Here is a 27,619-nt window from a genome sequence, read left to right as displayed (position 1 = left end):
ACCAAGTTCGGGTCGACTCAGATAATACACTATACTACTTGTCTATAGCTGAAGACATGCGCAGACACAGCTGGTTGGGGGGATGAATTCTCGTCATTTCTGCTATTAACGTTGAGCCGTCTTTGTTCGATGCTCATCTGGTTTCCAGCGAGTAACTCACAAAGCTAATTCAAAACATGGTCTACCATGACGCTGCTTTGTTTCTTTGACGGGTAGTTTCCGAAACCGATCAACTAATATCGTTGTATTCCACGCTCAATATAACTATCAAGTTGTAACATTCAGATTGTACGGATGGGGCATATATTACCTAGGTAATAGCACCAGCTTGCCCTGCTTTGTGCATCCTCCTATGGACCCTTTCCACAACGATAACTTCTAACAATCTCGAGCTACTAATTTTATCTCTTTACTTCTGGCATAAAAATGGACGTCGACGGCGAAGGCGAGGAGGCCAATTTACTCAGGAGAAAGTGCAGGTTGGCTTTTGGCGATGAGTTGGTGGACAAGTATACCACAGACTGCGGGCTCCTAGACGCTCTTATTCATTGGTCCTACAACTGGTTTAAGGTCCGCTTCCGAACTCTCACGAGTATTGCGTTGAATGACCCAAGTATCATTACAGGTCAGCCTGACTTCCGCCTCCGTCAATCGATGAAAAAGGACATGAACGCCCTCATCCATGCCCCGAATTTAATTGAAGATGCATTATGGGTTCGATCTACTCATCTGGAGGAACTAGATGATCCTGATTCGCTATATCGGAATACTCAGCTCACGACAACTCAGCTTTACCAATTGATATATCGAATGGAACCAGACACCGGTCTCCGCCTTGGTAAATCCTCACCCTTCTGGCCCTTATATTGAGTGTCCTAGGCTAATAGATGATACAGGACTGCTTTCGAGAGTCCCTCGTGCGGGAATAGGACTAGAATACAAGGATCTCATGAAAAATTATGAACTAGGGATGACTATGTGTATTAGACTTATTGATTCCTGGGTGGATTTCAGGGGCTTGGTTACTACACATCATAGCGAGGCTTGGGACCACCGCACCAGGATGTCAAGACACGAATATATGGAAGACAAATGGTATGGGCCTGGGGGTCTTGAGCTCGATTCGGACTTCGAGGAGTTCTTGTCTTTGGTAGTTCTTCATATGGCTACCTTATATGCTCACTCGAACCCCCAAGACCTAGGTCACCCACAACCCTATACCAATGCCTATGACTATTTCCGAGGGACTGAACAACATAATCCATTATATCGGGTGAGGGATCTGGTCAAAGGAGTTGAAAGGCCTGCATTTCCATTAGAATTACCGCCGAAGGTTCCTATACCTGGTAGTATTATTCCGGACGGGCTTGCCCCGCTGAATATACTGGGGGGTGCGCCACACTGCTTCTTCCAGCCCTATCCGGGTCTTTGGCGGTATATTCACCCGAGAATAGGTCGGCATCACAAGCCGCTTCCCGAGCACCCTCATATTGTGGTCATTTACCCAACCCACCCATACCCGCTTCCGCCCCTTGCTAATACAAATATCCCTATACCAGGTATGACTTGGGCAACCATTGCGAACCAACCAGCACCCGGAGCTCCTCAGGGCAAAGGTGATATCCTCACTCCTCCTGGTAGTAGTCCGATGCCTAAGACTGGTGGTAAAGACGGTGGTAAAGACGGTGGTAAAGACGGTGGGGGTGGTGGCCGTGGCGGTCTCGCTGCAGCTTACGGGGCCGCTCTCAGGGAAAGGTATTACGCTCAGAGCAAGCGCTCTGTACACTGGAAGGATGAGCTACTCTTCGAAGAAGAAAGCGAGGACTTGGACTCGAACTCGGATTCAGGTCTAGGTCTGAACTCGTCATCTGGCAGCACAGACGAGCCCGCTGAGGTGTCTTACTGGGGTCAGGGACCAAAAGGTTCTAAATCGCCTCTACGCCAGACTTTCAGCACGTCTCTCAAGAGGAAGAGAAGTGGCCCTGCTAGATCTAACCCCGTGCTGTCCAAAAGATCTAGACGCGGGGCGGTCTCGGAGTAAAAAGTTGATGCATTGTATCGTTTGATTATATTTGGGATATTATATATCTCTATCATTGGATCATATATTTTTATGTTTTTGTTTTGTTTTGTTTTGTTTTGTTGATTTATACAACATTGCATTTATGTTCTACGGAGAGTAAAGAAAAGACAGTCGGAAAAAAAAAATTAAAAACTAGATAAATATGCTGCTTGAAGAGGATTCAAGTGGTTTACGAGTTGATCCGTAAACTGTTCTGTAATTGTTTTCATTAACAGATTGGAACTAGTATATGATTAATGGAGTTATGGATTTACCTATATTTTGATGTCTGATAGTATGATGATGATGTTCCCTTGCTCAATGGATTCTTGAGTATCTCACCAGAGTTTCTCAAACTTTAGTGAAGAGTTGCAACCTTGTGATATGTTGGCCATTGTACGAGCTGCATATTTTATACGAGAAGTCGTTGTATATGATTATTAGCGATATTGTTTATATTCGAAGAGCGTTGAAGGGTCAATGAGATTCGATGTGTTTGTTGGTTGATATCACCTTAAAACACCAATGAAAAAGAGGCGGTCTACATAATTTCTCAAGATTTCCACCGGGTGATACTAAATATGGAAAGTGGAAACATTGCCACCGGTGATTTTTTTTCTTTTTTTTTCTCATTTAATTTTTATGGATCTTGGGCATCGAAGGAGCCCCTTTTGAACCCGGCGATTCACCACGTTACAGCTCGTGTTGATAACATCGCAGTGACAGAGTACTCGGATTATGAAATGAACATCAGCCAGCGAATCTACGAATCTAGTCCAATAAAATACAACGAGCATAGTTTCGATCCGCGATGCCTGCCGACTTCGAGAAACAGAGCTATTGGCATGAACGGTTCGTATCCGAAACATCGTTTGAATGGCTGGCGTCATCAGAAGAATTCATGTCTATTATAAAACCCTACCTTCCCGCGCTCACCCATCATCATGATAACCCGCCGAAGATATTACAATTGGGTTCGGGAACAAGCGACTTGCAAAATTACTTTCGTTCGACGGGTTATCTGGACGTGACCAATATCGACTATGAACCCTTAGCTATCGAACGTGGGCGTCAACTAGAGGAGGCTGTATTCGGGGATGTGAAAATGAAATATGTCGTTGCCGATACTACACAACTTGGACGCGGCTTATCTCATAACCAGAGTTTCGACATGGTTGTGGACAAGAGCACCGTCGATGCTGTTTCCTGTGGTGGACAGGAGGCTCTTTTGAGAATGGCCTCGGGAGTAAGGAGAAATCTAGCCGAGGGAGGAGCTTGGATCTCACTTAGCTATTCGTCGAGTCGATTCGATGTTGACCAGCTTCCGTTTGATGTCGAGGTCATAGCTAAGATTCCGACACCGAAACTGAAAGAGACCGACCCGGATGTTTATCATCATTGTTATCTTCTTCGACCTAAATAAGTCGACTAATACATTTCGAGGAAGACCGATGAATAGGAGGTACGATGCCTGTTTGTCCCAAACGTCTTAATTGGTATTGCCTAGAAATATGACACGTACTATGTGTCGGAAGACGAAATATTGCAGCTATTTTTATTAATTGAAGCTGGGAAGAGATGAAATACACTACTGAGGTACCTAGGGATTTAATAACATGCACCTAATAACCTTCCACTAAGCTAGGCGTGCCGCACTGCCGCTGTGGAGTACGGACGTGGGAGCTAACCTTACTAACACCGGAGCTTTTTCAGGTACCTTGTTTTAGCTGCGTCACTAAGACACAGAATACTCCACTAAAAACGACGATAGCTGGGGTAGTTTAAGGCAAACTACAAGACGATGACCTCATCTCGCTGCACGATCCAACCCTCGAACGTTGCATATATGTGTACGTACTAAGAATGTACTACGAATACATCCAATCGACCAATGCATTTTTACGTCTTCGTATGGTGATGATGCAAGTCAGAAACATGTTTCCTCGTCTTTTTCCTTTGTGTGCTACCATGCACTTACGTCCTAACATCATTAGGTCTCACATTGGAAGCTCGAATGCTCCCCTCTTAACTATTTCTTATGAATGTATTCTGACACGTGTAGTGATTCCCTACCTATTAATCTATTACATTCCTACTCACTCATGTACCTAACTAAGACAGCAACCAAATTGATACTTGCTATTTTATAAAAACCTCGATGCTACGGCACGACTCTGCCTAATCCCTAGGTGCTTAGCTGACCGCCTAGCGAATAAGAAATCATGGCAAACCAAACAGACTTCGAGCAGGATGCGTCGGGAAGAGAATATGGCAAACCTCATAATGCGAAACATCCTATTCCTACCATACAAGGCTACCGACAGCATAGAAAGGAACTAGCTGGTCAGGTAGAAGATGAAGAGGAGGCACAGCAAGGTCCAGAGGATGCCTCAAAGCCCAAGCGAGCGTTCGAGTCCGCCAAAGCTGTCATACAAGGCGAAGATGTCCCGAAATCCCGACATGACCCATACCCTTCCACGAACCGTAACTATGCCGACCATCCAGACTATACCCCTCAAGAGCAAGGAGGCGATAATGAGAAGCCCCTGGAAGATGGCAAAGATGAGGATGGAAAACCAAAAGAGTCGGGCGAACGTCAAGGAGATGGTGGCAAAAAGAAGGGTGAACAAGATAAATCAGCAACTGAAGCCGTCGCAAGCGCAGTTGATCCAAAAGAAAAGCGCAAGGCGATGAAGAAAACGAAAAGGCATGGTGGAGGACGCGAAGTCACCGATCCGGTCACTCATCTGCCTATCGTCATACATGACCAAACGGAGAAAGACCTAAGTTCAGCCCATCAGAACCAGCCTGAGCCAGGGCTACATCACCACACTGCCACCGGCCCCCAAGGTGCTTCAAAATCGGATGAAGAGTTGGCGACCGAGCAGGAGAAATTACAGCGGACGTACAACGGGATGCAGAGGATATTCCCGCCCCCAAATTTCGAGCATACGAAACAAGCATTGGCTGCTGTCTACCAGCAGACGGTATCTGCCGGCCTGGCCGTGATCGTTTCCTTAGCCGCCGTTTTATTACTTGCTCCGACTCTTCTGATTGGCTGGGGTTGGTCTATGTTTGCTAGCACAACACTGTTCGCCATTCTGGGAGCTCTGACTGTCGTCGGCATGGGGGAGTGGATAGATAAGAAAACTAGTGAGGTATTCGAGGATGAAACTTGGAATGCTGCTAGGAGAGAAGAACAAGCCATCTTAAGCAACGACGAGGAGTTACCGGAGTCGGTTCAATGGCTTAACAGTCTGTTCTCCGCAGTATGGCCACTCATCAACCCAGACTTGTTCGCTTCTTTGGTGGACCAAATTGAAGATGTCATGCAAGCTTCCTTGCCCAAGGTTATCAAGATGGTCAGCGTAGATGATATGGGGCAAGGGAGTGAAGCAATACGTATACTCGGAATACGATGGTTACCGACCGGTGCGGCTAGTCAAACTGTTGGATCCGATGGGCAACTCCGTCACGACGACAAAGGTACTGGGAGCGACCGAACAGATCCCGGAAACCCCCAGGGAAGCGCTGATAGTCAGGAAACAAATGTTGAAGAAACGTCGGAACAGGATAATGCGAAGGGCAAGGACCCAAAGCAAGAAGAACAAGAGCAAGTAGCAATAAAGGAAGGCATGGAGGCCGAGGAAGGCGACTTTGTGAATTTGGAGCTTGCACTCGCCTACCGAAGTCGGTCATCCGGCAAGTCGTTGAAGGCAAAAGCTAAGAACGCCCATCTATATCTAAAATTCTACCTCCCTGGAGCAGTGGCCATTCCCGTGTGGGTTGAACTTCGGGGGCTTATCCTGACTTTGCGATTACGACTCCAGCTTACTCCGGATCCGCCCTTCATATCACTGTGTACTATGACGTTTCTTGGACAACCGAAGGCTAGTATCTCATGTACACCCCTTTCAAAGCATGCCTTCAGTCTTACCGACGTTCCATTGATATCGTCCTTCGTAAACTCCGCAATTGACGCGGCCCTTGCGGAATACGTAGCGCCCAAGAGCTTAACCCTTAACTTAAAGGATATGCTTGTGGGAGAAGACTACAAAAAGGATACGACAAGCCTGGGTGTGGTTTGGGTTTTCATCAAACAGGCACGTGGTTTCAAACAAGGGGATGGTGGAATTGGTCCTATGCAGGGCTCAAGTGATTCATATGTTACTGTATCTTGGGGCAAATTTGGCAAGCCGGTTGCTTCGACGCGCATTATTACAAATGACAACGATCCAAATTGGCACGAGTGGGCCAGTATTCTAGTGACCCCTGAGGAGGTGAACGCGGAAGAAAAGCTGCGACTTCAACTCTGGGACTCGGATAAATGGTCAGCAGACGATGATTTGGGTCGTGTGGAGATAGATCTAAAATTACTCATGAAGAATCCGAACAAGTTTCATGACCGCGAGGATCGATTTTGTGGCCAGGATCCGGATGAGACAATGCCAGGGTCATTGGCTTGGTCTGTTGGTTACTTCTCAAAGATGAGAATCACCTCAAAGGAGCTAGAACAACAAACCGTCGACGAACAGATACGAACTCACGACCAACTTAAACAACATGTTTCAGAGTTGTCCAATCATAAACTTAGGGAAGCTGGCAAGCCTTCCGATGATGATGAATTAAAGCAACAAAAAGCCCAGGACTATAGAGAACTCGAAGAGGCCATGATCATCTCAGCCCCGCCCTCCACCGATTTCGTATCGGGTATTCTTAGCGTGCAAATCCATAACATTACTGGTCTCGAGGTACAGAAGCTCCAGAAGCAAGATAAGGGAGACGGCGGCGACAATGAGGACGAGGCTGAACAACACGACGATATGCCTGACAGCTACTGTACCGTCATCTTAAATCACAAGAAGATCTACAGAACACGCACCAAGCCGAAAAATTCCAAGCCATTTTTCAACGCTGGCACCGAAAGATTTGTGCGAGACTGGCGAGATACCGAGATCATCATCAGTGTACGTGACTCACGGGAAAGAGAGGATGACCCCTTAATAGGGATTGTTTACCTTCCTCTTGCGAAAGTATTCGCGAAAAGGAGTCAAGTGATGGAAAACTACCCTTGTAAGTTGAGCTCGTATTCTCTATTCTAAACTTTAGTTTCGGTCCGTGAGGGAGGGATAGGACTGAGTGGTTGAGAAACTTGATTTCAATCCTACGTTATGTAGCTGTAGATAAATGCTAACCCTTGACATCATAGTGGTCGGAGGCATTGGGTTTGGCAGGGCCCGTATCAGTATGGTCTGGCGGAGTGTGGAGGTCAAACTCCCTCCGAATCTCAGGGGATGGGATTATGGGACTTTAGAGATCCGTGGACCCATCAAAGCGAAAAGAGACTTGCCGAAGTCTTTGATAGAGCATCGGATTAAGATACGAACCAATTTGGGACTAGCTAAAATGTATCCCGAAAATGGACAATGGGTATCTAAGAATAAGAAGGAACAGGGGGCTGTGTTCCTGGCGGTGCGTAAGCGATATGCATCGGCCGCAATAATCGAGTTCCGGGAATCTATGCTAGGTCCTGATAAAACTGCTGCCTTCGCGGTCCTATGGCTGCACGAACTCGCTGACGAACAAAACGACACAAAAACGTTGAGGGTGTGGAAGGGGTCGAAGGATGGCCTCCGAAAAGCTCAATCGTGCTGCGACTACGATGGAATGGGTGAAGATGAACAGCCCTTGGGCGAAGTTGAGTTGGATTTGAGATTTTGGCGTGGTCTATCTGGTTACCATAAGGGTTATGCTTCTCAGGCTAAAAATACTGACCTGCGGGATGTTATGGAATGCTTAGATACCATAACAGACGAGAATCTAGACGGCGACGAGGACGAATCTGGCAGCGAAGCCGACGCGACAGATAACGAAGATTCCGAAGACGAGACCCGAAAGAAACTCCGCGTCCATACCAACGACGACTCATCAGCCAGCTCCTCCGACGAGGACGAAGGCGAAGGGACGGGTTCTTCGAGCTCGTCGAACTTATCTTTATCACATTTCAAGAAAGTCAAGAATATGCTCCGTAATCCCGTGGATGGGGTGGGAGAGGCGGCTACATCGGTGCTTGCACCGGGACACAATGACCCTGACGATGGATCCCGAGGTGTGCGGAATCAACTCCGTGATTATCAGGACCATCATAAACAATTGCATCGCAAACATCGCGGCATCATGCAATGGCGTCCCGCGAGGGAGGCGAACCATATTGGGGGCAAACTGAGCAGATTGAAAGGTAATATTAGTGGGATATTTCAGCATGGGGAGAAGGATGCTGGTGCCGAGACTGAGGTGTAAAGTGAGATAACGGGTTTCCTTAAAGAGGACCATATGCCTGCATTAGATACGTCACCTCACTTATGAAGTACATACATACTTGAAGGAATAGTATCGAACGCTGTCAAGACAAGGGTAGCTTACTGCCGGTATATCTAATTACATAATAATGATGTCTTCACGGTTTTTACGTGGAATCTTGAATCTGTCGGGTTGTACGAGAGGCCTCAAGTTCATTAATTTTGAATGTTCCAGCTATCAGTACATGTGTTTAGCGATGCATTGGGTGCATAAAATTAAGTGGATAATCTTTTATTTTAAACACGTACACCTATAGAATAGATGAAGTCTTACATGATGGATGTCTAGATACTATCTAGGTAAGCGATAGTATGGCGTAAAACTAATTCGTTGGTTGGGTTTATCCATCGTTGCTATTTCGAAGAAACAGAAGATCGCTTACCCATACAACGAACTTATAGGGCTGTCCAGGGAGTCAGATAGCGTTTAACCCCTTATTGGCTACAAATTACGCAATTCACACGGTGCGGTGGGCACATCTACGGATGAACAATATGAGGTGAATTGACAAGGTTATGTAACCTTTATCCAGGATTAAGTACCTGGATGTGTAGGACTTTGGGAACGATTATTAAACATTTACAGAATATTATTAAACGCTCAGATCAATTCTTATGACTATCATAGAAGCCAACTGGATACGGATATATCGGTGATTGAAACGTTCCATCGAGCCAAGGCTATACCGACAGAAATCATGCTATATAGAAAGAAAAGCGAGAACGAGGTTACGTGATTGATATTTACAGCGTATTTTGTTCATTTATTCATTTGCATACCCACTGCGCAGTTTACATACCTAGTTATGCAGGGGATACCATCGTGCTAGAGCGCTCCACGTGCCTTTCAGTGGAAATAATTATAAGGCGCATTTCGAGGTTTCACTGGTACCACGTTATAAGGTTCCTTTCAATGCTTCTGGAAGCTATGACTGCGCGGAAACACTCAAAATTATGGATGCAGTAAATTATACTACTACGCTACGTATGCAAGCGAAAAAAAGTACATATCCACCTGTAAATTACGGTACAATTACATAATACAAGCCTCAGGTTAGCTTTCTGTTTCTCCCTTCTCAACTTTCCTTCAGTGAACGAAACCACTTAAATTTTATATTCTTTTCCTTACACATACGTAATCCCATCAAGAGCCGATAATTCGCAATTCGCAAATTGTACGGCGTTGCGCTCGTATATAGCGCTTTTCGCAATAACCCTTTTTTTTTTTTTCATGTGAGAAAAGACGCGATACACACCCCTGGAATAACCGGCAATGTTGATACCCGAGATGGTTGTTTATCTCTACCAACGTGGGAAGTGTGTGGGTTTATTGCGTCCCACGTAAGCTTGACCGACCCAGGTTGCCAAGTGAGACGGCTGTCGGTTTCTATCCAATGCAACTGGGAATTCAATGCGTGTTCCCCCCTTTTTAAGGCTGAGGACGGTGCTATCCCTTCCCATACTACTTAGGTGGGTGGGTACCATAACTCCAGGGCTGTCTAGGTACGGTATAGTACACTCAGTACCTACTGATGCAACACAACATAGCACAGTATCTCGCTGTACTCGTCAGCTTCTGGTGTCCTATCTGGTTACTTCGGCAGGAAGATGAGCATCATATCAATCGGACCGCCCACAACCTTGAAGACGATCGGTATTAGGTCATTCGTCAGAAGATAATCGACTATAACGAATCTAAACTAATGCTTCTAAGAATGGATCTATGTATGTGTGGCTTAGTAGACAATAAAGCCACTGCTAATCATACTTAGTATCTATTTTTTCCTTCTTGCCCCTCAGGCCAGAAATGTCGGTGCCTAATACGGCCAATGGCGATCGTGAAATTAGGTACTACTATGTAAAAGGGAATAGCTGGTATTAGGGGGGTCTTCTGTACATGCAGGCGTGGGGCACGGATCTGTAAAGGTTTCCGTCTGAGCCCCCAATCCGCATTGCCTGAAAAGATCCTACTATGAGCACATATCTTGTATCGAACCCCGAATGCAGCACTCGGCTCTTGACTACGGGAATCTTCCTGGCCCACCAGGCAACGATTTTTAAGGTAATCGAGGATAATTCGTCGGAATAGTCTTCGGCGAACAGATTCCTGCTACTATTATTGTTACCCACATGGTATCCCAGACATGGTCAACATTGTTTAAGCCTTGGTCGATGGATCTCATCTTAACGCATTGCGGGGCCACCTCCACGCTCCACGTCCTCCCGTAGCGGTATGTATAGTGGTTCGTACGAGACCCGTCCGACGACTATGACCTCGATTAAGCAACTCTCTACCCCCCTTGTCCCTTGTTACAAAACACACGTACCGCCCCAGTTTACTATCCGAGTGGAACTATTACCTCCTTATTGGACCGCGCTTGCGTGACCTCTCCGATAAATAAGCTACTGATGTATACACCAAGCTCTCCAAAATGTCAGCAGTTTAGTATTTGAGGTTTCGAGGCGAACCCACCCCCTGTCCTCAGCGCGCTTACGGCCCTACCCAAGAGCTCCAAGTCGCGAAATTTCTTATTTGACACCAGTAGCAACCAGACATCCACTTCTATGAATCAGGTCATCATCACCTTTCAAGCCAGTCCCAAGACATTCGCAATGCCGGTGAAAACGAGCCGGCCAAACAAATTAGATGAGAATCAGGCACTAGTGAATCAGGGACATAACCAGACGCAAAAAACCCCTTGTTCGCCGCAAGATTATCACATATCGTTGCTCGACATGAAAAAGTCGCGACGAAACAGCCCGGGCAACCGCAGTCAGCGGTCGGCGCATACTTCCGATTCGTCGGACAAAAGCTACATTACCAAACAGACGAGCGACGGGTCAAGACCGACACGGAAAAGAGCGAGCAAACCCAAGGTCCGAACAGGTAAATTGCCCACCCTAGCCAGCCTCGAGACATACCCGTTAGCTAAGACCTTCTCCACCGAATTATAGGATGTATTAGTTGCAAAAGAAGACATGTTAGTTCCGCTTTTGAACCTCAAACTCTCCAAAACGTCAACCCACACATCGTGTGTGAAATGTCAGGCATATTGACGATAGGCCTGCCACTCAAACCCTCTACTTTCTATGATCGCATTTCTTTCCGCAACCTAGTTTACTGACCCCATTTAGGTAAAATGCGACGAAGGAAAACCGTCTTGTGCGGAATGCGAGCGCCTTGGACTCATGTGCGAGGGTTACGCTCCGCCTAAAACTAAGATTCCAGCATCTCGGCCTGAGCGGTTACTGCTACCAAAGCCGAAATTAGCTTGCTCAATCGAGCCATCTAACAAACAGACCATGATTCCGCCTCAATCAACCAGCCATCGACCACTGGCCTCATCGATACCCAGTTTCGGTTTTGAATTGGATGAGGAAGATAAGTGGTACTTTTCCCTATTTAGGGACCAGATATCTCACGAGCTCTCGCCATACTATCGATCCGAGTTTTGGTGCCAGACTTCTCTACGAGACAGCATGATCAACAAATGCGTTCATCATTCTATTCTCAGTATAGGCGCCTATGGCCGTGCTCTCATGGATCTTCGCAATGAATACTCTGTCAACGGCAAGACGTCTCGGCCATGGTGGCCGCCTTCGGTATTAAACCGACACCACCAAGCGGCGCTTGTCCACCACGCTAAAGCGCTCTCGCACTTGCGGTCTACTATTGGGTCCTATGGCGTCGACAGTCGTTTGACATTGGCGGCAACTCTGTTGTTTATAGTCTTCGAGAATATGCAAGGCAATTACCATAGTTCCGGAAATCTAATCCGTAGCGGTATAAAAGTCCTAACGAATATACGGGGCAGAGGCAGTGACTCTAGGTCTATTCTACGGCGCCAGTGGCATCGTTACATGACAGCGCCACGAGATGAGGTGGACGAAATGACCAACATGTTCGCAAGACACAGCGTCGCATCTGCATACATACCGTTCTCTCACGGGAAATTCGCGTACCACATGCTTTTTACTGAAGATGAAAGCGATGACGTCGACCTTGGCCTGGCTAGTCCGTTTACCTTCACAGTCCCGCAGACTCTCGAGCAGGCAAGACAAATATGGGACTACTTGGCGGTGCAGCTTGCGAATTTCCAGAGCAAAATTGCATGGCATAACCTCAACCCAGACTTCGAATTTGACGAGACGGTTGCTTTCCGAGAACAAGCAACGTACTTGGCGCTGCTGAATGATTTGGGAGTGGGCCTTGGCTCTTTGCTCTTTAGCACCACAGATAACTACGAAAGCCAAGGACTTGAGCTTTTGAGATTACATCACTCCACGGCGGTCATAGCCATATCATGCTGCCTTGATCCGACAGAGATGATGTACGACGATTTTCTACCACAATTTGAGGACGTCGTTCAACGTTGCCGAATCTTCGCAGACTTCCCAATGGACAGGTCCATGAAGGTAGGATTCACTAACGAAACCGGAATGCTGCCTTTGTTGGCCTTTGTAGGTGCAAAGTGCCGGACAGCCGCAGTTCGGTCCGAAGCTGTGGAATTGATGAGGTGTTCCGACTGGCGCGAAGGGAACTGGGATGGATCTAGCTTGGCGAACGCCGTGACCGGCATCATGAGGCTAGAGGGACAATTAGAGGTGTCGAATTCCGGGTATATCGTCCCCGCCAAGGCTCGATACACGTGGTCGAATGTATTTTGGGACTTTGAGAAGCAGGAAATGCACGTTGAGTATACTAAGATACTCCCGGATGCGTTTGGAGATTTTGAGAAAGTGCGTTGTGTGATGGGTGTTTGAACATTTTGCTATCACTTAGGATTCTAGGGCGGGACACGACAGAAGCGAATTGGGTATTGGGCGCGGGTGCACCTTGGATTTAGGATACCCGTAACATGGGACGGAATACGATTTAGACGGTAGGACACCATCACTAACTAACGATCTAAGTCCTCAGTTCACTACATAGGTACATATCATACAATTATTGTTTACCTTTAGTAAACCGATGCACTTCAACGCCAACGCCGCTTCTTCCGTGCTTCATTCGGCGCAGATAGCGTCTCATACGGGGAAAATCGACCTCTTTTCGGGGTGCTCAACGGCCTGGATATTCCCGTCTGTTTCCTAGCGATGTCCTCCTGTAGCAAAGTCGCCGCCCGACGCCAACCTCCTTCTGAGCTGGAGCTTGAATCTTCGCTATAGTACGCCTGGGCTTTGGCCGCCCCTCCACCTCCACCGCCTCCCCCACCTGGAGGATTAGGAGCTCTAAAGAATGGAGTGGTCGTGTTGTCCTCTCGGTTGTAATCAGCGTGCTGTGTATCGTGATAGTATAGAGCAGGTAATGTGTTAGTAATCTCTTCAATTAACTCGGTCACTCATGCGCATAATAAATGTGATTCACGTACTATACAGATTCAAGTTAGCAGCCGAACATATATAACATTAACAAAAAACAGTCTGGAGTGCATACCTCTTGGATCAGTAGGATCATATTGGACATCGGTTCGAGCTGCCGGGTGGGTGTTGAAACGTTCAGCGGGTCCCTACAGTAAAATAATTCAGTAAGGATCGCGGAGTTCTACCACTGAAGCGAGTCTCCTATTACGTACACGAGGAATTATTCGAGCAATATCTGCTTGGTTTGGAACTTTGCCTGGCGCGTCTCTGGTTAGGTTATGATCGGAATCCAAAGGCTCTGTATGCCATTGATATTGTACCCGGACTGGATATATCGCGGTTCCGTTGGAGACGTATCCATTCGGTAGGCTCTGTTCGTTGATCTCGTAATAGTATTTAGGTCCCTGTTGGTCCGGGTAGGCGGATTTCTTGGTGCAACCTGGATACTCGCATTCGTATACTGCTTCACAGTTATAGCAGTACTAATGTAATTTTGTTAGTACGCCGGAGGTCACATCATATAAGGGGGGCTAAATAAGATGAGCAAAACGCTTCACGTACTATAGTAAATTAGCTAAGGCTCAATCGTGAAAGGGGGTTCGGTCGCAGGTACTTACCATGGGGATTTACACATATAGCACATCTGTATCTCGCGCTACAACCCTTACATGTGATGGGCTTCCTATGATCGCTACACAGCCATCCGTTGGTCTCGTAGGCTAGCTGGTTCTCCTTAGCTTGAGAGACACCTCGTTCCCTTGGTACCGCCGCTGTATTCCGCCGACCGATATTTGCCCATATCTTCTCACAATAAGTGTCCACATAGTCTATTAATGCGTGTCGCTTGCGAACGGCCTCGTTGTAAATGCTTTGGTCGGCCATACCTGCTTTCCCTGAACCGGGCTGGAGCATGCTGATAGAGCTCACCAGTTGTGCAATCCATGGTAAATAAAAATCACGGTGTACGAGGAGCAAGGTAGGGTTCTGGTGTCTGGGGTGTAGGGTTTCGGTCATGTGTTTCCATGCGATCCAACTTTCAATGATCTCAACGTCATATTCGAAATCCGTGGAAGAAACTAGTAAATGATTAGTTTAGAAAAAAGGGGACGTCGACTGTGTGCGCTGCTTACCTAGGATTTCCGCATCTTTAACTTCGACCCCATAGGTGCGGTAGTAAAGCCACTGCATGTTTCTCTCGTCATCGCCATCGACGAATCTGTCTGGGCGTTCTGTCTTGCGCATTGTATCGCCGAGAACTTGGTACCACTATAGCACTAGGGGTTAGTGATGATCTCTCCTTCTTCTTAAAAGACGTAGGCGTATCTTGGGAATGAAAACTCGTGTGCTCGGCCAAGATGAGCAATTTTCATCCCCGAAGCAAGATAAAAAGAGACATAAACTAAGCATTTTAAAAAATCACTTACACCGCTGAACCACTCCACACACCGCAAGTCGCTTCGAAAGTTTGGCCCATGGACGCGAGTATTAAAATGACGGACAAGAAGGCTCAGTTGGGGCTCCGCGAAAGGCCATATCGGATCATTATCTTGGGGATTATAAGAACTATCCTGAAATATGTAATCTTTCATAAACCGTATGCGGCCGAGATAGCCGAGGTAGACTTGCTCCATGAAATCCTCATAGATTCCAGTGTTTCTGTAACTACTCATGTCGAAGCCCTGTGCTCCAAGAAGATTGTTGAAGTAGTTCATAACGCTATTGGTCATATCGCGATCTCGAGCGTATGCATCCAAGCTCTTCACAGTCTGGATAAGTTCGTCCATGTCGTACAGTAATCTCAATCCTTCGTTATTAACTTGGATCCGCTTATGCTTTTTCACCACGTAGTCATATTCGCGCGAGTATTCTTGAAGACCAGTAAGTTGCGTTTTAATCCGCTGTGTTAAATCGTCATTGCTGGCTGCATTTCTGGTGATATCCTTTATATATATTAAGGCGTCAATTCGATCGCCTTCTAGGCCGGTAGTGGCCTTTTTGTCCCTGCCGACGGTCTCTCGCGCGTAGAAGCGATTCCCTAACGATATGGGGTTGACTATCTATCGTTCTCTGCTGATTTGAGATATGATTTCATTCCTCAACGGTGGATGAGACGGTACTAGGGGCCTATGAGGGAGGGTGATTTCGGGTGATGGGAGTCTTCTCAGTTCTGGCCCATCATTCTGACCCTCATCACTGTTATCATCATCCTCCACATCCATCAAGGCACCGAATGGGTTCCCTTTTGGCGGCATTATTGTTTGTGTTTGCGCTTTAAAAAGAAATTTCTCGTAGAAGCTCTATGTCAAGTGGTTCTAGAGAAACTAATTTCGACGATTATTTCGCCTCGCATCACTTTTGCAATGAGTCTGGTCTATATTTACAGTGGGCAGCTACTTTAGAGGTTACCAAGGTAGAGATAGAGCCCCGGATTCAGCCTCCCTTTGTGTTTAGCCGCAACCCGAAGATTACTGGAAACGGAGTCAAGTCCATTGTCTTTCATCCTAGCTCTACAACCGAGGTGAGACACTACTGGATCCAACAAACCCAACTTAGCATAGCTGTAATTGAACGGGTACTGCAGGGTATAAGAACCACGATTCTGAGTATCGTTGCGTGGTGAAGGGTAAACTGGTGATATTGGAGACGGCAATCACTTAGACTAGTCTTCGACGGAAACATGTTTGGACAGCTATGAAATATCCCTGGTCTACCTATTGCGCGTCGTACCATGCACACATAGGAACATTATAGGCACCAAATAATATCTAAATATAGTAGGAGTACCTAGGTACTTATATATGGCTATTGAAAATAAAATTGCAAACGCTATGTAACAATGTTCACCATTTTAATATCACACGGGATGAACAGCGACGGCACCCCTTCAAAATCGTTTTTTCTGCTGGTACCCTCTTCGTACAACTCGTATCACCTAGAAAATCGTCTATATGTTTGTATATTCACTTAAGATGACCTAGTTTGACCTGCTGATCAAACTATCTTCTCGGGGCCCTCGCTACTCTTAGACGAGCCTGCGCGACCGGCAGCTGGGACCTCAGTCGGGGCGCCCGCGAGGACATCGCTTGTGTGACGCTGTAGCTCGACATAGTCGTATGCGAATTCTCCCAGTTGGTCGTCGTCGACACCGAGCTCTTCGTTGCCGGCCGACACGCGCAAGCTCAGACCCGGGATTAGGTTTAATACGAATAGAATTATGCACGTTAGCACAAACGAATATGAGAAGCCCGCTACACAATCCGCGATTTGGTATCCTAGTTGAATGTAGTTGTGGTTGATCCAACCGCCGGGAATAGAAGTGAAGCCGTCGAGCGCCGCGATGTAGTCACTGTATATAAAACACCAGTTAATTGAAAGAACGCGATAAAGCAAGATGGAGTGTGGGGAAAAACTAACGCTGCGAAAAGACCGGTCAACAAGTTGCCGATAATACCACCAATACCGTGAACAGCGAAGATATCAAGGGCCTCATCGACACCCATGAGGAACTTTAGCTTTGTTGCGAAGTTGCATCCGATGCCGCCCACAATGCCAAAGATGACCGCAGCCCAAGGTGTAACGAAACCCGCCGCGGGAGTGATCGCGACGAGACCTGCGATAGCGCCGGAACAGAAACCGACGACTGACCACTTCTTCTCGAGACGGTAGTCGAGGAGAGTCCAGGTGATTCCGCCGACGGAGGCTGCGAGGTGGGTGACGATGCATGCCATAACAGCGCGCATGTTAGCAGCAAGAGCGGAGCCGCCGTTGAAGCCGAACCAGCCGACCCAGAGGAATACGGTGCCGAGGACGATGTGGGTGACGTTATGAGGACGGTAAGGTAGACCGGCGGACTTAGCGTATCCGGTACGCTTACCGATCATGACGGAGAAGGCGAGTGCGGCAGCACCTGAAGAGATGTGGACGGGGGTACCACCGGCGAAGTCGAGTCCTCCCATTACGAACGACCACCCGTTGGCGTTCCATGTCCAGTACGCGATCGGGTCGTATACGATGGTGGCCCATACGAAGATGAAGACGATGCAGGGTAGGACGCGAGCTCGGTCTACTGCTGCGCCGATTGCGAGTGCTGGTCTGAGTCGCGTGCGCGTAGGGCTACGGTTAGAAATTTTGGTTGACGCAAGGGATGAGGAGTGTAGAAAAATGAAAAATACACAGGGATAAATGAGGCTAGAGGCTACACGATCTGAGGAAACTCACGTAATAGCAGCGAACATGCCCTGGTACAAGCAAAATAGCAAATCGGGAACCTTAGTGCTACCGACGGACGGTTGCGCGAGAGTCTTCATAAGACCGAAGTTGGAAAGGTCGCCGATGAAGCTACTGCCGGTATGCGAGAAGGTTAAGCTGTAACCCCAGAAGAACCATTGGAAATCGACGACGGCGACGGAGAGCATGGCTAGCATGATGAGCGAGAGCGCGGATTTGCGTCGAGCGAGGCCGGAATAGAAGAAGCCAACGCCGGGAATCATGAGTAGGACGAGCGCCGCCGAGGTCATAATCCATGCGAAATCGCCGCTCTAGAATACAAGAACATATTTACTTTAGCGCCTTTCTTTTCCCTCTTCTCACCATCTACCTTCTCCGCTCTTGTCCAACAGTAAAGGGATCTTGCACTGGCTAATTTTTCTTTATCGTACCTCGTAGAACTGATTTAAATCCGTGACGCCGGTAGTATACCCAGCGTCGGCACCATCTGTGGTGCCATTGTACGGCGTGACATATAGACTGGCCGACATGATTTTTGAGAGGTCACCGCGAGGGGGAAAGTCGGTAAGACAGGTAATTCGACTCAATAATTTCCCCTCCTCCTTAAACACGAACGACCGGGTGGTGCTTCAAAAGTGAGAAACACAATCGTCCCACGGGACTGGACGTCGCGGCTTTTGCTTTTATGCGAAAGAACTAAAAACGGAACGAAGGGAGAGGAAGAAGAAGAAGAAATAGGTATGTAAGTCCAACACGTAGAAGATGCCAGGGGCGGGCGACAGCGCCTAAATACGGCGCAGCACAGCTCGGAGAGGCTCCCTCGATTGGCAACAGATTTGAAATGTATCTAAATACATGATGGATGTATCTACGTGCCTACGTGAGCGGCTATCTGTACTTTCGTATCTACTACGGGAAGAGGCGGGTACAACAAGTCCACCGCATTGTCTGTGCAACCTAGCTTGTAAAAAGGATAAGAATGTTCCGACCGCTAGGTTCCAAGGCTCTTCTTTGTTGATTGATATTACATACAGCTTAGCAGTAAAGAGGATGGGAGATATCGGGTACCCCTGGCAGCTTGCTTTCAATAATTTCATTAGAACAAGGCTCATGGGACGTTAAGCTGGTGGAGCTCCTGATAAGGTCCCGAGAGGATGGTGGATTTCCACAAGTGCGGCGAAACGATTCGCTTGTCGCTCCATTTTCTGCTGGACCTTGCTATTCTTGGCGTTGTCGATTGAGTGGGAGGGAACATGGGGGGGGCGATTCAGGGTACCACTTAGAGGGAGGTGGACCACGTTTACGGCTGCGTGGACGGAGCTTCACCACTGAAAAGAGAAAAAGAGACGAGGTACTACAATAAAAAAGCTCAGCAGGATTATTCCATGCAGCAATCTGCAGACACGCAATGACGGGTAGATAGACACATCTAAAAAGCCAGGTATTGTGGATTGTTGGAGTTCAAGCCGAATTGCCAAGAAGTGAAAAATGATTACCGACGCCCAATTCGTATGTCTGATGTACTGGAACTGTTGGTGTCCTTGCCGCACATGTCTTCAAAGAATGCAGCCATGTTTAAGGTGAAACAAGCCTGGATAGGTGCTGATCTAAGTATTACTTAGGCATTCGCCAGCTATTAGCTGCCTTGACTGTAAGGTGTGAGTGAATGAGGCGAGTCCAAGCATTATATTTATCAGATGAATTGCCAATTCCATCCCTTTTCCTCGGAAGTTAATGAACTAACGCATCGTCCCGACCACTAGAGAGGAGCTCGCATTTAGGAATACCATAACGCCGCAGCCTGCCGTTTGGTGCTTTTTATTTTCCTACCACCAGTCGGCCCTACAGCGCGGGGAGTTTCCCATTCAGCAATAAGCCGTGGTATGTCTCACAGCCATTGAGGCGCTGTTAAGGAAACTCCGGGGAACACGGCAACGGCGATCCTACACGTATGAGTATTCTGTTTGGTCCTTTACACGTGGTTTAGTAGCAGGATATCTGGGTAGATCGGGGTAAACAGCTGATGTAGTGCGAGACATATTTCGCTGTCGCCGAAACTACACTGGAAATTTTGACGTGTCCCTCGGCACAGATGTAGTTTGGCTCCTACAGTATAATTAAGAGGATGATGTTTGAATAATTTCGGAATAATTCCTTGCGTGTTTCTAACTATGTTAGGGAGTTCATAACTAAAGCTCCAGATCTAAGCAAACAATTGTAAGAGTGATATCGGATCCGACTAACCTGCACGGATTTAATTCATTTGGTTGACTATTTACGGGTGTTCAGGTACCTAAGTACCTATCTAGCTGTTCAATTACCTTGGTACCTAGACATCTAGGTGTCCACGGTTTACCAATTTCACACGAGCCATTAAATAGTATCATAATAGCAAACCCCATGTGAGATTATCTCAGGAATAATAGGTTTTCTCGTTATCTTTTATGTCTATTACATAGATGGTGATGTCAGCCGAAATGGTTTTGATGTCCGGATCATCAGGGGCTAATCATTTCTTGGCCTTGTAGGGCGTAGAAGACCCGCTAGAGAGCTTCGGACACGCGTAAGACTCTTCCCAAAGACCGTGAAATCTATCTAATAACGGTATCGCGTACCTCATTAAACCTGAATGGGCCTTAGAATATAGACGAATCGTTATCAACACGCTCTATTCATGATTCTACCCCGAGGTCTTTTGTTCAGCCAGCCAAATCATCCACAAAGGTAATCAGCTCAGCTAACTAAACAAGCCCAAGCTGTGGCCGAAGTTCGAAGGAATAAGCATGGATCGTGCCAAGCCCTGCAAAATGGTGGAGCTCTAGTATGCCCAGAGATAAGAACGAAATGCCATCCAATAGCAAAGAGCTCTTTTCCTTTAAACGGATGTTAGATCCCTGTCACTCATATCTGAAGCTAACCGTAAGACCGGGGTTGCTATCAAGAACCCCACCGAGCTGGAGTGCGCCTCGATTTTCCTCTTCTATACTTTTTGATCTTCCAGAACTTCTTGTTGCAAGCCACATAAGAAAGCTCAAATTCTAGCGATTTCTCCTCACCCGAAAGACGCCTTGGCGCATCTAGACGGGATAATTATTTCCAAGAACAGAAGAATCCCCCAAGCGATCATTTCTTGTTCTGCTCGTGACCGCCTCGGTCATGTCTTAGACCGGAAGCCATTGTCGGGAGAGAGGGCTTCACCTATATACTTGTGTACGCAGACACTAAATACCTAGGTACTACTCCGAAATCGCAAATGTTCCGAGACAAGATGCCCCGTGGCTTCTGTGATTGCGAATGCGACGGGAACACTGTAGGGCTTTGCCGAGTAACACGAATGTATTGTGTAACAAGCTGATGGGTTACTCCTATCGTAAACATACTAAACCCACTTCAGCTCTTCCTATAATGGCCTCGTGTATCCCCATGCAAGCGCCGCCGCTTTGGGTAGGACTAATAATAACTAAGTGGGGCATTCGTCTTAACCTATATCACGATCACTGATTTCATAAGGTCTTCTGTGTCATAACTCTGACTTACAACAGTTGTCACATATCACTGACCGCATTTGTTAGGACATACAATTAATGACAGTATGGATTAAGCGCAACATGAACCGAGTTTCAATGGGTCAATGTAAATTGGGTATATTAGATTATATTGTCTTATGCTAATAACCCAATCTTCTTAATCGTACAATTAGAGCTATCTAGGGGAAGTTCTTCTATAATATGAAATTCTCTACGTGATCAAATATACTCACATAAGAACCACGGCCGTTAAAATCCGATATAGTGCCCCATTTAGAGACTCTAAGCGCATGTAAGATGCTTACGGTCTACTTGATTGCTAAATTGCAACCCGTGCTCGCTATGCCAAGGGTGGGCAGCGTACTCGCGTTCTACTTACCCCTTGGACTTTTGCGACTGCTTCGCGGCACGTGCCTCTATCATCCGCCTCTTGTTTAGGCAATATGGGCATTCTCTCTCGAGTTGCGGTGACCAGAATCGAGCGCACGATCGACACTGGGTAAGGTGGCCTCTTGTAAGACGGCGTGTATTCGCGGCGCACCTACAGATGGGACCGAAACAAAAGTTAGCTTAGGTTTTAAAGAAAAAAGGGAAGAAAAAGGGAAGGGGATAAAAACTCACCAGTGATGGGTCTCACTAGCAGCCATTATGAATAGTAACTCGGGTACCGAGGTAAGAATGTACTGTCTGATGATTTTTAATACTACCTAGGTACGCTCCGGAGATTAGAGAATAGCAAGAACGAGTGTTTTGATAAAGTTCCTTTAGATAATAATAATCCAGTAGGTAATAGTGGTAATGTTCTGTTTGGCCTTCAACTTACGGGCCGCCTCGCTCTACCTAGGTATATTTATAAACATCTTTATATTGAATTAAGATATTACTGAGTGTACATAATGTCACAGTCTTATTGTCTTGAAATAAAGATGATGTTTGTGGTATCTAGGTGTTTTGAATACAGCTTCTTTGGAGTTCCAACTCTGGTAAATTACATAGCCCCATGTTCTCTTCCATACATTAAAGCTCTTGGGGCAACAATGGGAGTAGGTTCGGGTCCTACAAGGTTATTTCAATCAAGCCTGGCTCAAATTCTTACCCGAGATCCCATCTCAAACTCTGACATGGGCATACCTAAACCATGGCTGAGGATGAAGCCTTAGGATTCCCACCTAGCACATAGTCAGCTAGCCAGGAGCCCACGCGCAAGCTACATAAGGCTACGAGGAGATGTGGTGAATTACCTAAGGTAATGTGGAAGTCAGGCAGGGAGGATTTTCTACGCCGCGAAAAATAGGGGCTATTCGAGATATCTTATTTGCTATATCTACCTAGGTAGGTGGTAAAAGCTTGTATAGCAACATTTACAAATTCTTCACCCCACCTATATATTGTCTTATGAACTATAACGCGTTTATGTCATGTTGGATATTATATTGTGTTTTGTTAATCTACCTATATACTAGAGCGTACCTAACTTTAAGGGTTTAGGAAACATTGTAGACTAACCTAGTGGCTGGTTACCCCATAATACAAGAATTGTGCAACAAAAGAATACCCATGTTGTGACGTCCTAATACTACCGTACCGGGAAACCCTATATGCATGTTACTGTACTGAACTTGAATAATATGGCGATAACTTCTTTTTTCGGTAACGGTAACTGGCTGGAGTAACGGCAATTGAAGAAAATAACGGCAACATCATACAGTATTTTCCCGCTATGGTAGGCACCAAGGCAGCTATCGTCTTTACTTCGCGAGCTCAACCAGCGCGATTGGGACGTTACTCGCACTGATGCCGACAGAGTTCGCGGCCTCATCCCGGATCCCCACATGCTCGAAGCCATCGGGATCGCCGGGAGTAATGACTAAGGTGTGGGTACCTTGCCGCGTCACATCTTGAGCAAGATCGCTGCTGCCGGTTTGGTTTGGATTCTGCAATAGGTCTCTGGGTAGAGATATGCATATATTCTATTCTCCCACTACCCAGGTACTGGCAGATACAATACCTAAGTTGTATTGTGTGATATATTGACCGTTATTCTAACTAGTAAATCTACGGAAAAAGCCCTGGTACATATATTCACACCACTGAAATTACCATGCACAGTACCTTGGCTTTACTTTAACATGCACTGGGAGGAAATGAACATATTTTCTTTCTATGTCCTACTTATGAGGTAGGCGAGGGCTTTATTTTCTAGTTATACAATACTGGAATATTACGTATGGTAAATATTCTTAGGTTGAGTTGGTAGTGCTGGCATCTTCTTTAGGCTCTAAGGCCATCAGTTTTTGCATCTTGGAATCCAGGTCAAGCGGCTCCTGGTCATCGTCATCATCGCCGCGCGCCCCGATATCAAAAAGGACATCTAAAGTCTTTTCAAACTCAATATTCCAAGCATACTGGACGAACTTTCGGCATATCTCCAACCGATATTGGCTATGAAGAGCGGCAATCCACAACGCTTTCGTAAGCTGGGACTTTACAGTGAATTTCCAATCACCTTTCTGGCCAAGTTGTCTCCCAAGTTCCTTGTTATAGTAATGCCGGTAGCGCATTAGTCTGTGAGGAGGATCCTCGTTAGTCTGATCACGCGGCCAGCCATACATCAAAGGGTTCATGTCTCGCGTGATCCAGCCAGGGAAGCGAGCGAAACCTACACATCGCGGCAATGTCTGAGCAAGGTCCCAGTCAATAATGGCAATAACATTACCACATTGGTCCACCATGATATTCTGGGAATCGAAATCTGGAGGGCTAAGCACAAACCCCTCTGTTGAAGAATTTAGGATTGGCGAGTGGCGCATGGCCGAGACCATGATTGCAGTCTCAGCCGCATTCCATACTTCATCACCTGTACTTTCCTTAGAATTAGCCTTAAGGTAGTCTTGGACCGAGTCGAAAGGACCAGAGGACACAATTCCAACGGTACCGTCTTCATTTTCCTTCCAGTCATAACAAGGTCTCGAAGCAGTGAATTTAGTTCCGTTCCAAACAACCGAACCGATCCGGTCGAAGCTCAACTTTGAGAACTGGGCCATTACCTCAGTCAAAGTCCGTAGAATATTGAAACGAAAGATCTCTCGTTCCCAACCCTCAGGATACTTGAACCAGACTTCGGAGACGGGTGTTCCCGATACAAAGCTCATGCAAATGTAAGGAGCTCCGATGGCGTTTTGATCAGTTGCGTCATAGTCATAGACTTCTGGTACCGCCCAAGTGATTCGAGCAACAAGACGCATAGTGGCAACTTGGGATTCCAATGCGCGTGCTGCCGTGTCTGTCTTGCCAGCACCCCAACCCGTGCATGGAACACGGATTACGAACTTCCTCTTGCCTAGCTGGACGATATGAACTATGTTGTATGACCCAACGATGCGGGAAATTACGTTGCCTTCCGATGTTGGCTTTTTATGAAAGACTCGCTCGCTGATGTTTGACGCAAGTTCAACAAGAGCCTTCTCCGGGATATCCATTAAAGGACCGAAGAGCTCGCGCTGCATTTCCTCTTGCGAGATTTCCGGCATTTCTGGAATTTCTGACATTTTTATATTGTGTTAAATTCTTGATAATGTGGGATAATTAGCCCTCTTAACTTACTTAGAACGTATATCTTGAGAGTTTAAATAGTTGGAATGGGGTTTGAATTGTTTTACTTGTTCTTTGATTTGTTGAGAATCAAAGAAAATAATAATGCATTGTTTGGTTATAGTCGTAGTTTGACATTGTTTCTCATCACTTAAAAACTCAAAGCTATTTGATTTGATGCTGTATAAAGATATGTAACACCCTCACAAAGCAAGTGAAGCCATACCGTATGATAGATATACCCTTTGAGCTATGTTAGTTACAGAGTGTAAAAATAGTTTATTTACAGAGCCATTATAGAATACTTACTAAATCTATTAATATTATACAATATCATTATATATCAGCCGAAAGATAAAGAAAAGAGGAAGAAAAAAAAGATCAGAGATACCTAAGGAAGTACTCATTGAAGACTGAATGGTTGTTAGCAAGCTCGGCGAACCCTCTACCTCACGAGTAGGAAGCAGTGGTACGAGAAGAATTAGGCAAACTTTCGATATGGGTAACACTACGTGCCTGGTGTGATGCCGTCTAACTTGTACCAATAGTGAGCCATATTAATCTGCATCTATGGATGGGTCATGCCGGTTTCCCATCCCTTTGTACTTAGCTATTATCTCCCCTTCTTGCCTCTTCTGGTTCCCCCCCCGCCTCCCTAATCATTTATCTCTCCTCCTTACTCTCCCCCTGCCTAGATACGTGCCATTAATGTTTAATATGACTAAAGAAGATAGAGCGTGTGAAGCCGCGTCGGGATATCCACAATGTCGAGGTAATCAGGGCATCCCAGGCTCAAAGTCTGACGAGATCGAGATTAAGAGGATAGTCACTCTTGACAAGGGAGATATGAAATCTCAAGTTGTATGCTCTTTGCCCGGAATGCTTTGGAGTCATTCTGCTGATATATATTCTGGGTGCAACAGTTCGAGACGCGTACGAGCGCCAATTGTAAAACGTTGTGCGACTTGGGACCGAATAATAGAGAGGGGTTATGCTTCGACCTTTTCCCAGTCACCAATCTCGGCGAGGGCATCGTGGGTTGGGAAGACCAAGACGACCCTGAAATGCCCCTAAACTTCTCAAAGAAACGCAAGTGGATATGGGTTGGGTTGCTATTGGTCGTCACGCTCCTAACGCCTTTCGCACCCTCGATTCTATCTCCCGCTATAACTCAATTAGATAGTGAATTCGGCAACGATAATTCTATTGTCGGATCCATGACAGTGAGTATATATCTCTTGGGTTATGTTTTAGGCCCGATATTCATAGCCCCGCTTTCTGAGATATATGGGCGCAAACCTGTTTTAGGTGTAGCCAATGTAATATTCTGCCTTTGGCAAATCGGGTGCGCATTGGCTCCAAATATCGAAACATTGATCGTGTCGAGATTCTTCAGCGGAGTCGGCGGCGCTGGTTGCTTAGTGAGCCTCCTTCTATTCCATGTCGTTGGGGTTGTTGCCTAACCCAGCCCAGACCCTTGGGGGAAGCATTATTGGTGACCTGTTCCGACCCGACCAGCGCGGCTTCGCAATGGGTATGTGGAATATCGGGCCTCTAATAGGTGAGTAGTCGCACCTAAGAGATCGCAAGTTCTAACTCTCAATAAGGTCCAACCGTCGGCCCTTTAATTGGCGGGTTCTTGGCTGAGTCTATCGGTTGGCGCTATGAGTTCTGGATTGTCCTGGTTGCTGCCACCATTGTCACGGTGCTCATCCAAGTATTGAACGAAGAAACAAGCCATAAGGTCATAATACAGAGAAAAACAGCCCGACTCAGGAGGCTACTCGGTAGGAGTGACTTGAAGAGCCGTTATGATGATTCGGACGATCGGAACAAAACCCGAATTCTCTTGGCAAGTCTGACGAGGCCTCTGAAGATGCTAATTTTATGTCCTATCGTGTTTTTCCTTTCCTTGTATATCGCTTTCGTATTTGGTGTCGTTTACCTGCTCTACACGACAATCCCGACCGTCTTCGAGGAGACATACAAGTTCGAGACTAGGTTGACAGGCTTGGTGTACTTATCCCTTGGTCTAGGGAATGTTCTGGGGTGGTTAGTCTGTACCTTCTTTTCGGACAGGACTGTTGTCAGGCTTGCGTAGGCGAATGGTGGGGTTTTCGAGCCGGAGATGCGCCTCCTCACGAGTGTACCTTTCGGGATATGTCTTCCTATAACGCTCTTCTGGTATGGATGGAGTACTTTCTATGCCACTCATTGGGTGTCTCCTATTTTGTCGCTGATACCATACGGCTTCGGAATCGTGGGACTCTTTTTACCCATTACCACCTATCTTGTCGATAGTTATCCTATGTATGCTGCGTCAGCTGTCGCGGCCAACATCGTTCTTAGGAGTGTTGTAGGGGCCCTTCTACCGCTGGCTGGGCTGGGGCAACTCATTATTAGGGTTTATTTGCATTGTCATGATTCCATTCCCCGTTGTCATGTATAAATTTGGAGCTCGATTGAGGACGACAGAGCGCTTCTAGTCA

The 27,619-nt window shown here is 46.6% G+C and overlaps 8 protein-coding genes across 8 annotated transcripts; 5 read left to right on the top strand and 3 right to left on the bottom strand.

The window, feature by feature from the left end:
• The first annotated feature begins 181 nt into the window (after window positions 1-181).
• F4822DRAFT_161845 (uncharacterized protein) lies at window positions 182-2,342 on the top strand. The gene is made up of 2 exons (XM_051453136.1): window positions 182-838; window positions 897-2,342. Exons 1-2 carry the CDS (start codon window positions 427-429, stop codon window positions 2,039-2,041), a joined length of 1,557 nt encoding a protein of 518 aa, XP_051316483.1. The 5' UTR covers window positions 182-426; the 3' UTR covers window positions 2,042-2,342.
• Window positions 2,343-2,716: 374 nt separating this feature from the next.
• On the top strand, window positions 2,717-3,602 carry F4822DRAFT_441991 (uncharacterized protein). Its single transcript, XM_051462934.1, has one exon. The coding sequence runs from the start codon at window positions 2,874-2,876 to the stop codon at window positions 3,483-3,485; it is 612 nt and encodes a 203-aa protein (XP_051316482.1). The 5' UTR covers window positions 2,717-2,873; the 3' UTR covers window positions 3,486-3,602.
• Window positions 3,603-3,859: 257 nt separating this feature from the next.
• On the top strand, window positions 3,860-8,510 carry F4822DRAFT_394229 (uncharacterized protein). Its single transcript, XM_051457340.1, has 2 exons — window positions 3,860-7,135; window positions 7,272-8,510. The coding sequence occupies exons 1-2, from the start codon at window positions 4,285-4,287 to the stop codon at window positions 8,360-8,362; spliced, it is 3,942 nt and encodes a 1,313-aa protein (XP_051316481.1). The 5' UTR covers window positions 3,860-4,284; the 3' UTR covers window positions 8,363-8,510.
• A 2,524-nt stretch (window positions 8,511-11,034) lies between these two features.
• On the top strand, window positions 11,035-13,185 carry F4822DRAFT_426554 (uncharacterized protein; the record flags this gene model as incomplete). The annotated part of the gene is made up of 3 exons (XM_051460586.1): window positions 11,035-11,308; window positions 11,377-11,453; window positions 11,557-13,185. The coding sequence occupies 3 exons, from the start codon at window positions 11,035-11,037 to the stop codon at window positions 13,183-13,185; spliced, it is 1,980 nt and encodes a 659-aa protein (XP_051316480.1).
• Window positions 13,186-13,400: 215 nt separating this feature from the next.
• Window positions 13,401-16,037, bottom strand: F4822DRAFT_426553 (uncharacterized protein; the record flags this gene model as incomplete). Its single annotated transcript, XM_051460585.1, has 7 exons — window positions 13,401-13,700; window positions 13,830-13,931; window positions 13,998-14,245; window positions 14,454-14,861; window positions 14,916-15,051; window positions 15,210-15,842; window positions 15,903-16,037. 7 exons carry the CDS (start codon window positions 16,035-16,037, stop codon window positions 13,401-13,403), a joined length of 1,962 nt encoding a protein of 653 aa, XP_051316479.1.
• Window positions 16,038-16,347: 310 nt separating this feature from the next.
• Window positions 16,348-18,752, bottom strand: F4822DRAFT_394222 (ammonium transporter). The gene is made up of 4 exons (XM_051457339.1): window positions 18,444-18,752; window positions 18,004-18,323; window positions 17,200-17,877; window positions 16,348-17,131 (listed from the first exon to the last, which is right to left on the bottom strand). The coding sequence occupies exons 1-4, from the start codon at window positions 18,540-18,542 to the stop codon at window positions 16,777-16,779; spliced, it is 1,452 nt and encodes a 483-aa protein (XP_051316478.1). The 5' UTR covers window positions 18,543-18,752; the 3' UTR covers window positions 16,348-16,776.
• Window positions 18,753-23,779: 5,027 nt separating this feature from the next.
• On the bottom strand, window positions 23,780-25,087 carry F4822DRAFT_441988 (uncharacterized protein; the record flags this gene model as incomplete). The annotated part of the gene is made up of 1 exon (XM_051462933.1): window positions 23,780-25,087. One exon carries the CDS (start codon window positions 25,085-25,087, stop codon window positions 23,780-23,782), a length of 1,308 nt encoding a protein of 435 aa, XP_051316477.1.
• Window positions 25,088-25,847: 760 nt separating this feature from the next.
• Window positions 25,848-27,616, top strand: F4822DRAFT_436461 (MFS general substrate transporter; the record flags this gene model as incomplete). Its single annotated transcript, XM_051462307.1, has 7 exons — window positions 25,848-26,019; window positions 26,054-26,078; window positions 26,113-26,551; window positions 26,604-26,691; window positions 26,738-27,186; window positions 27,232-27,481; window positions 27,534-27,616. 7 exons carry the CDS (start codon window positions 25,848-25,850, stop codon window positions 27,614-27,616), a joined length of 1,506 nt encoding a protein of 501 aa, XP_051316476.1.
• Between the last annotated feature and the right edge of the window lie 3 nt (window positions 27,617-27,619).

Source organism: Hypoxylon trugodes (assembly GCF_022578975.1).
Source record: "Hypoxylon trugodes strain CBS 135444 unplaced genomic scaffold F4822scaffold_3, whole genome shotgun sequence".
NCBI lineage: Eukaryota > Fungi > Ascomycota > Sordariomycetes > Xylariales > Hypoxylaceae > Hypoxylon > Hypoxylon trugodes.
Note: the sequence above shows the minus strand (reverse complement) of the source record. Positions and strands in the feature narration are given on the sequence as shown.

Excerpts from the sequence above, each read along its gene's own strand:
- F4822DRAFT_394229 (XM_051457340.1), top strand. The coding sequence starts at position 4,285 with ATGGCAAACCAAACAGACTTCGAGCAGGATGCGTCGGGAAGAGAATAT. Across the intron at positions 7,136-7,271 it reads AGTGATGGAAAACTACCCTT|TGGTCGGAGGCATTGGGTTT; the intron begins GTAAGTTGAGCT and ends TTGACATCATAG.
- F4822DRAFT_161845 (XM_051453136.1), top strand. The coding sequence starts at position 427 with ATGGACGTCGACGGCGAAGGCGAGGAGGCCAATTTACTCAGGAGAAAG. Across the intron at positions 839-896 it reads AGACACCGGTCTCCGCCTTG|GACTGCTTTCGAGAGTCCCT; the intron begins GTAAATCCTCAC and ends TAGATGATACAG.
- F4822DRAFT_394222 (XM_051457339.1), bottom strand. The coding sequence starts at position 18,542 with ATGTCGGCCAGTCTATATGTCACGCCGTACAATGGCACCACAGATGGT. Across the intron at positions 18,324-18,443 it reads ATTTAAATCAGTTCTACGAG|AGCGGCGATTTCGCATGGAT; the intron begins GTACGATAAAGA and ends CTTGTATTCTAG. Across the intron at positions 17,132-17,199 it reads TTGACCGGTCTTTTCGCAGC|TGACTACATCGCGGCGCTCG; the intron begins GTTAGTTTTTCC and ends TTTTATATACAG.
- F4822DRAFT_441991 (XM_051462934.1), top strand. The coding sequence starts at position 2,874 with ATGCCTGCCGACTTCGAGAAACAGAGCTATTGGCATGAACGGTTCGTA.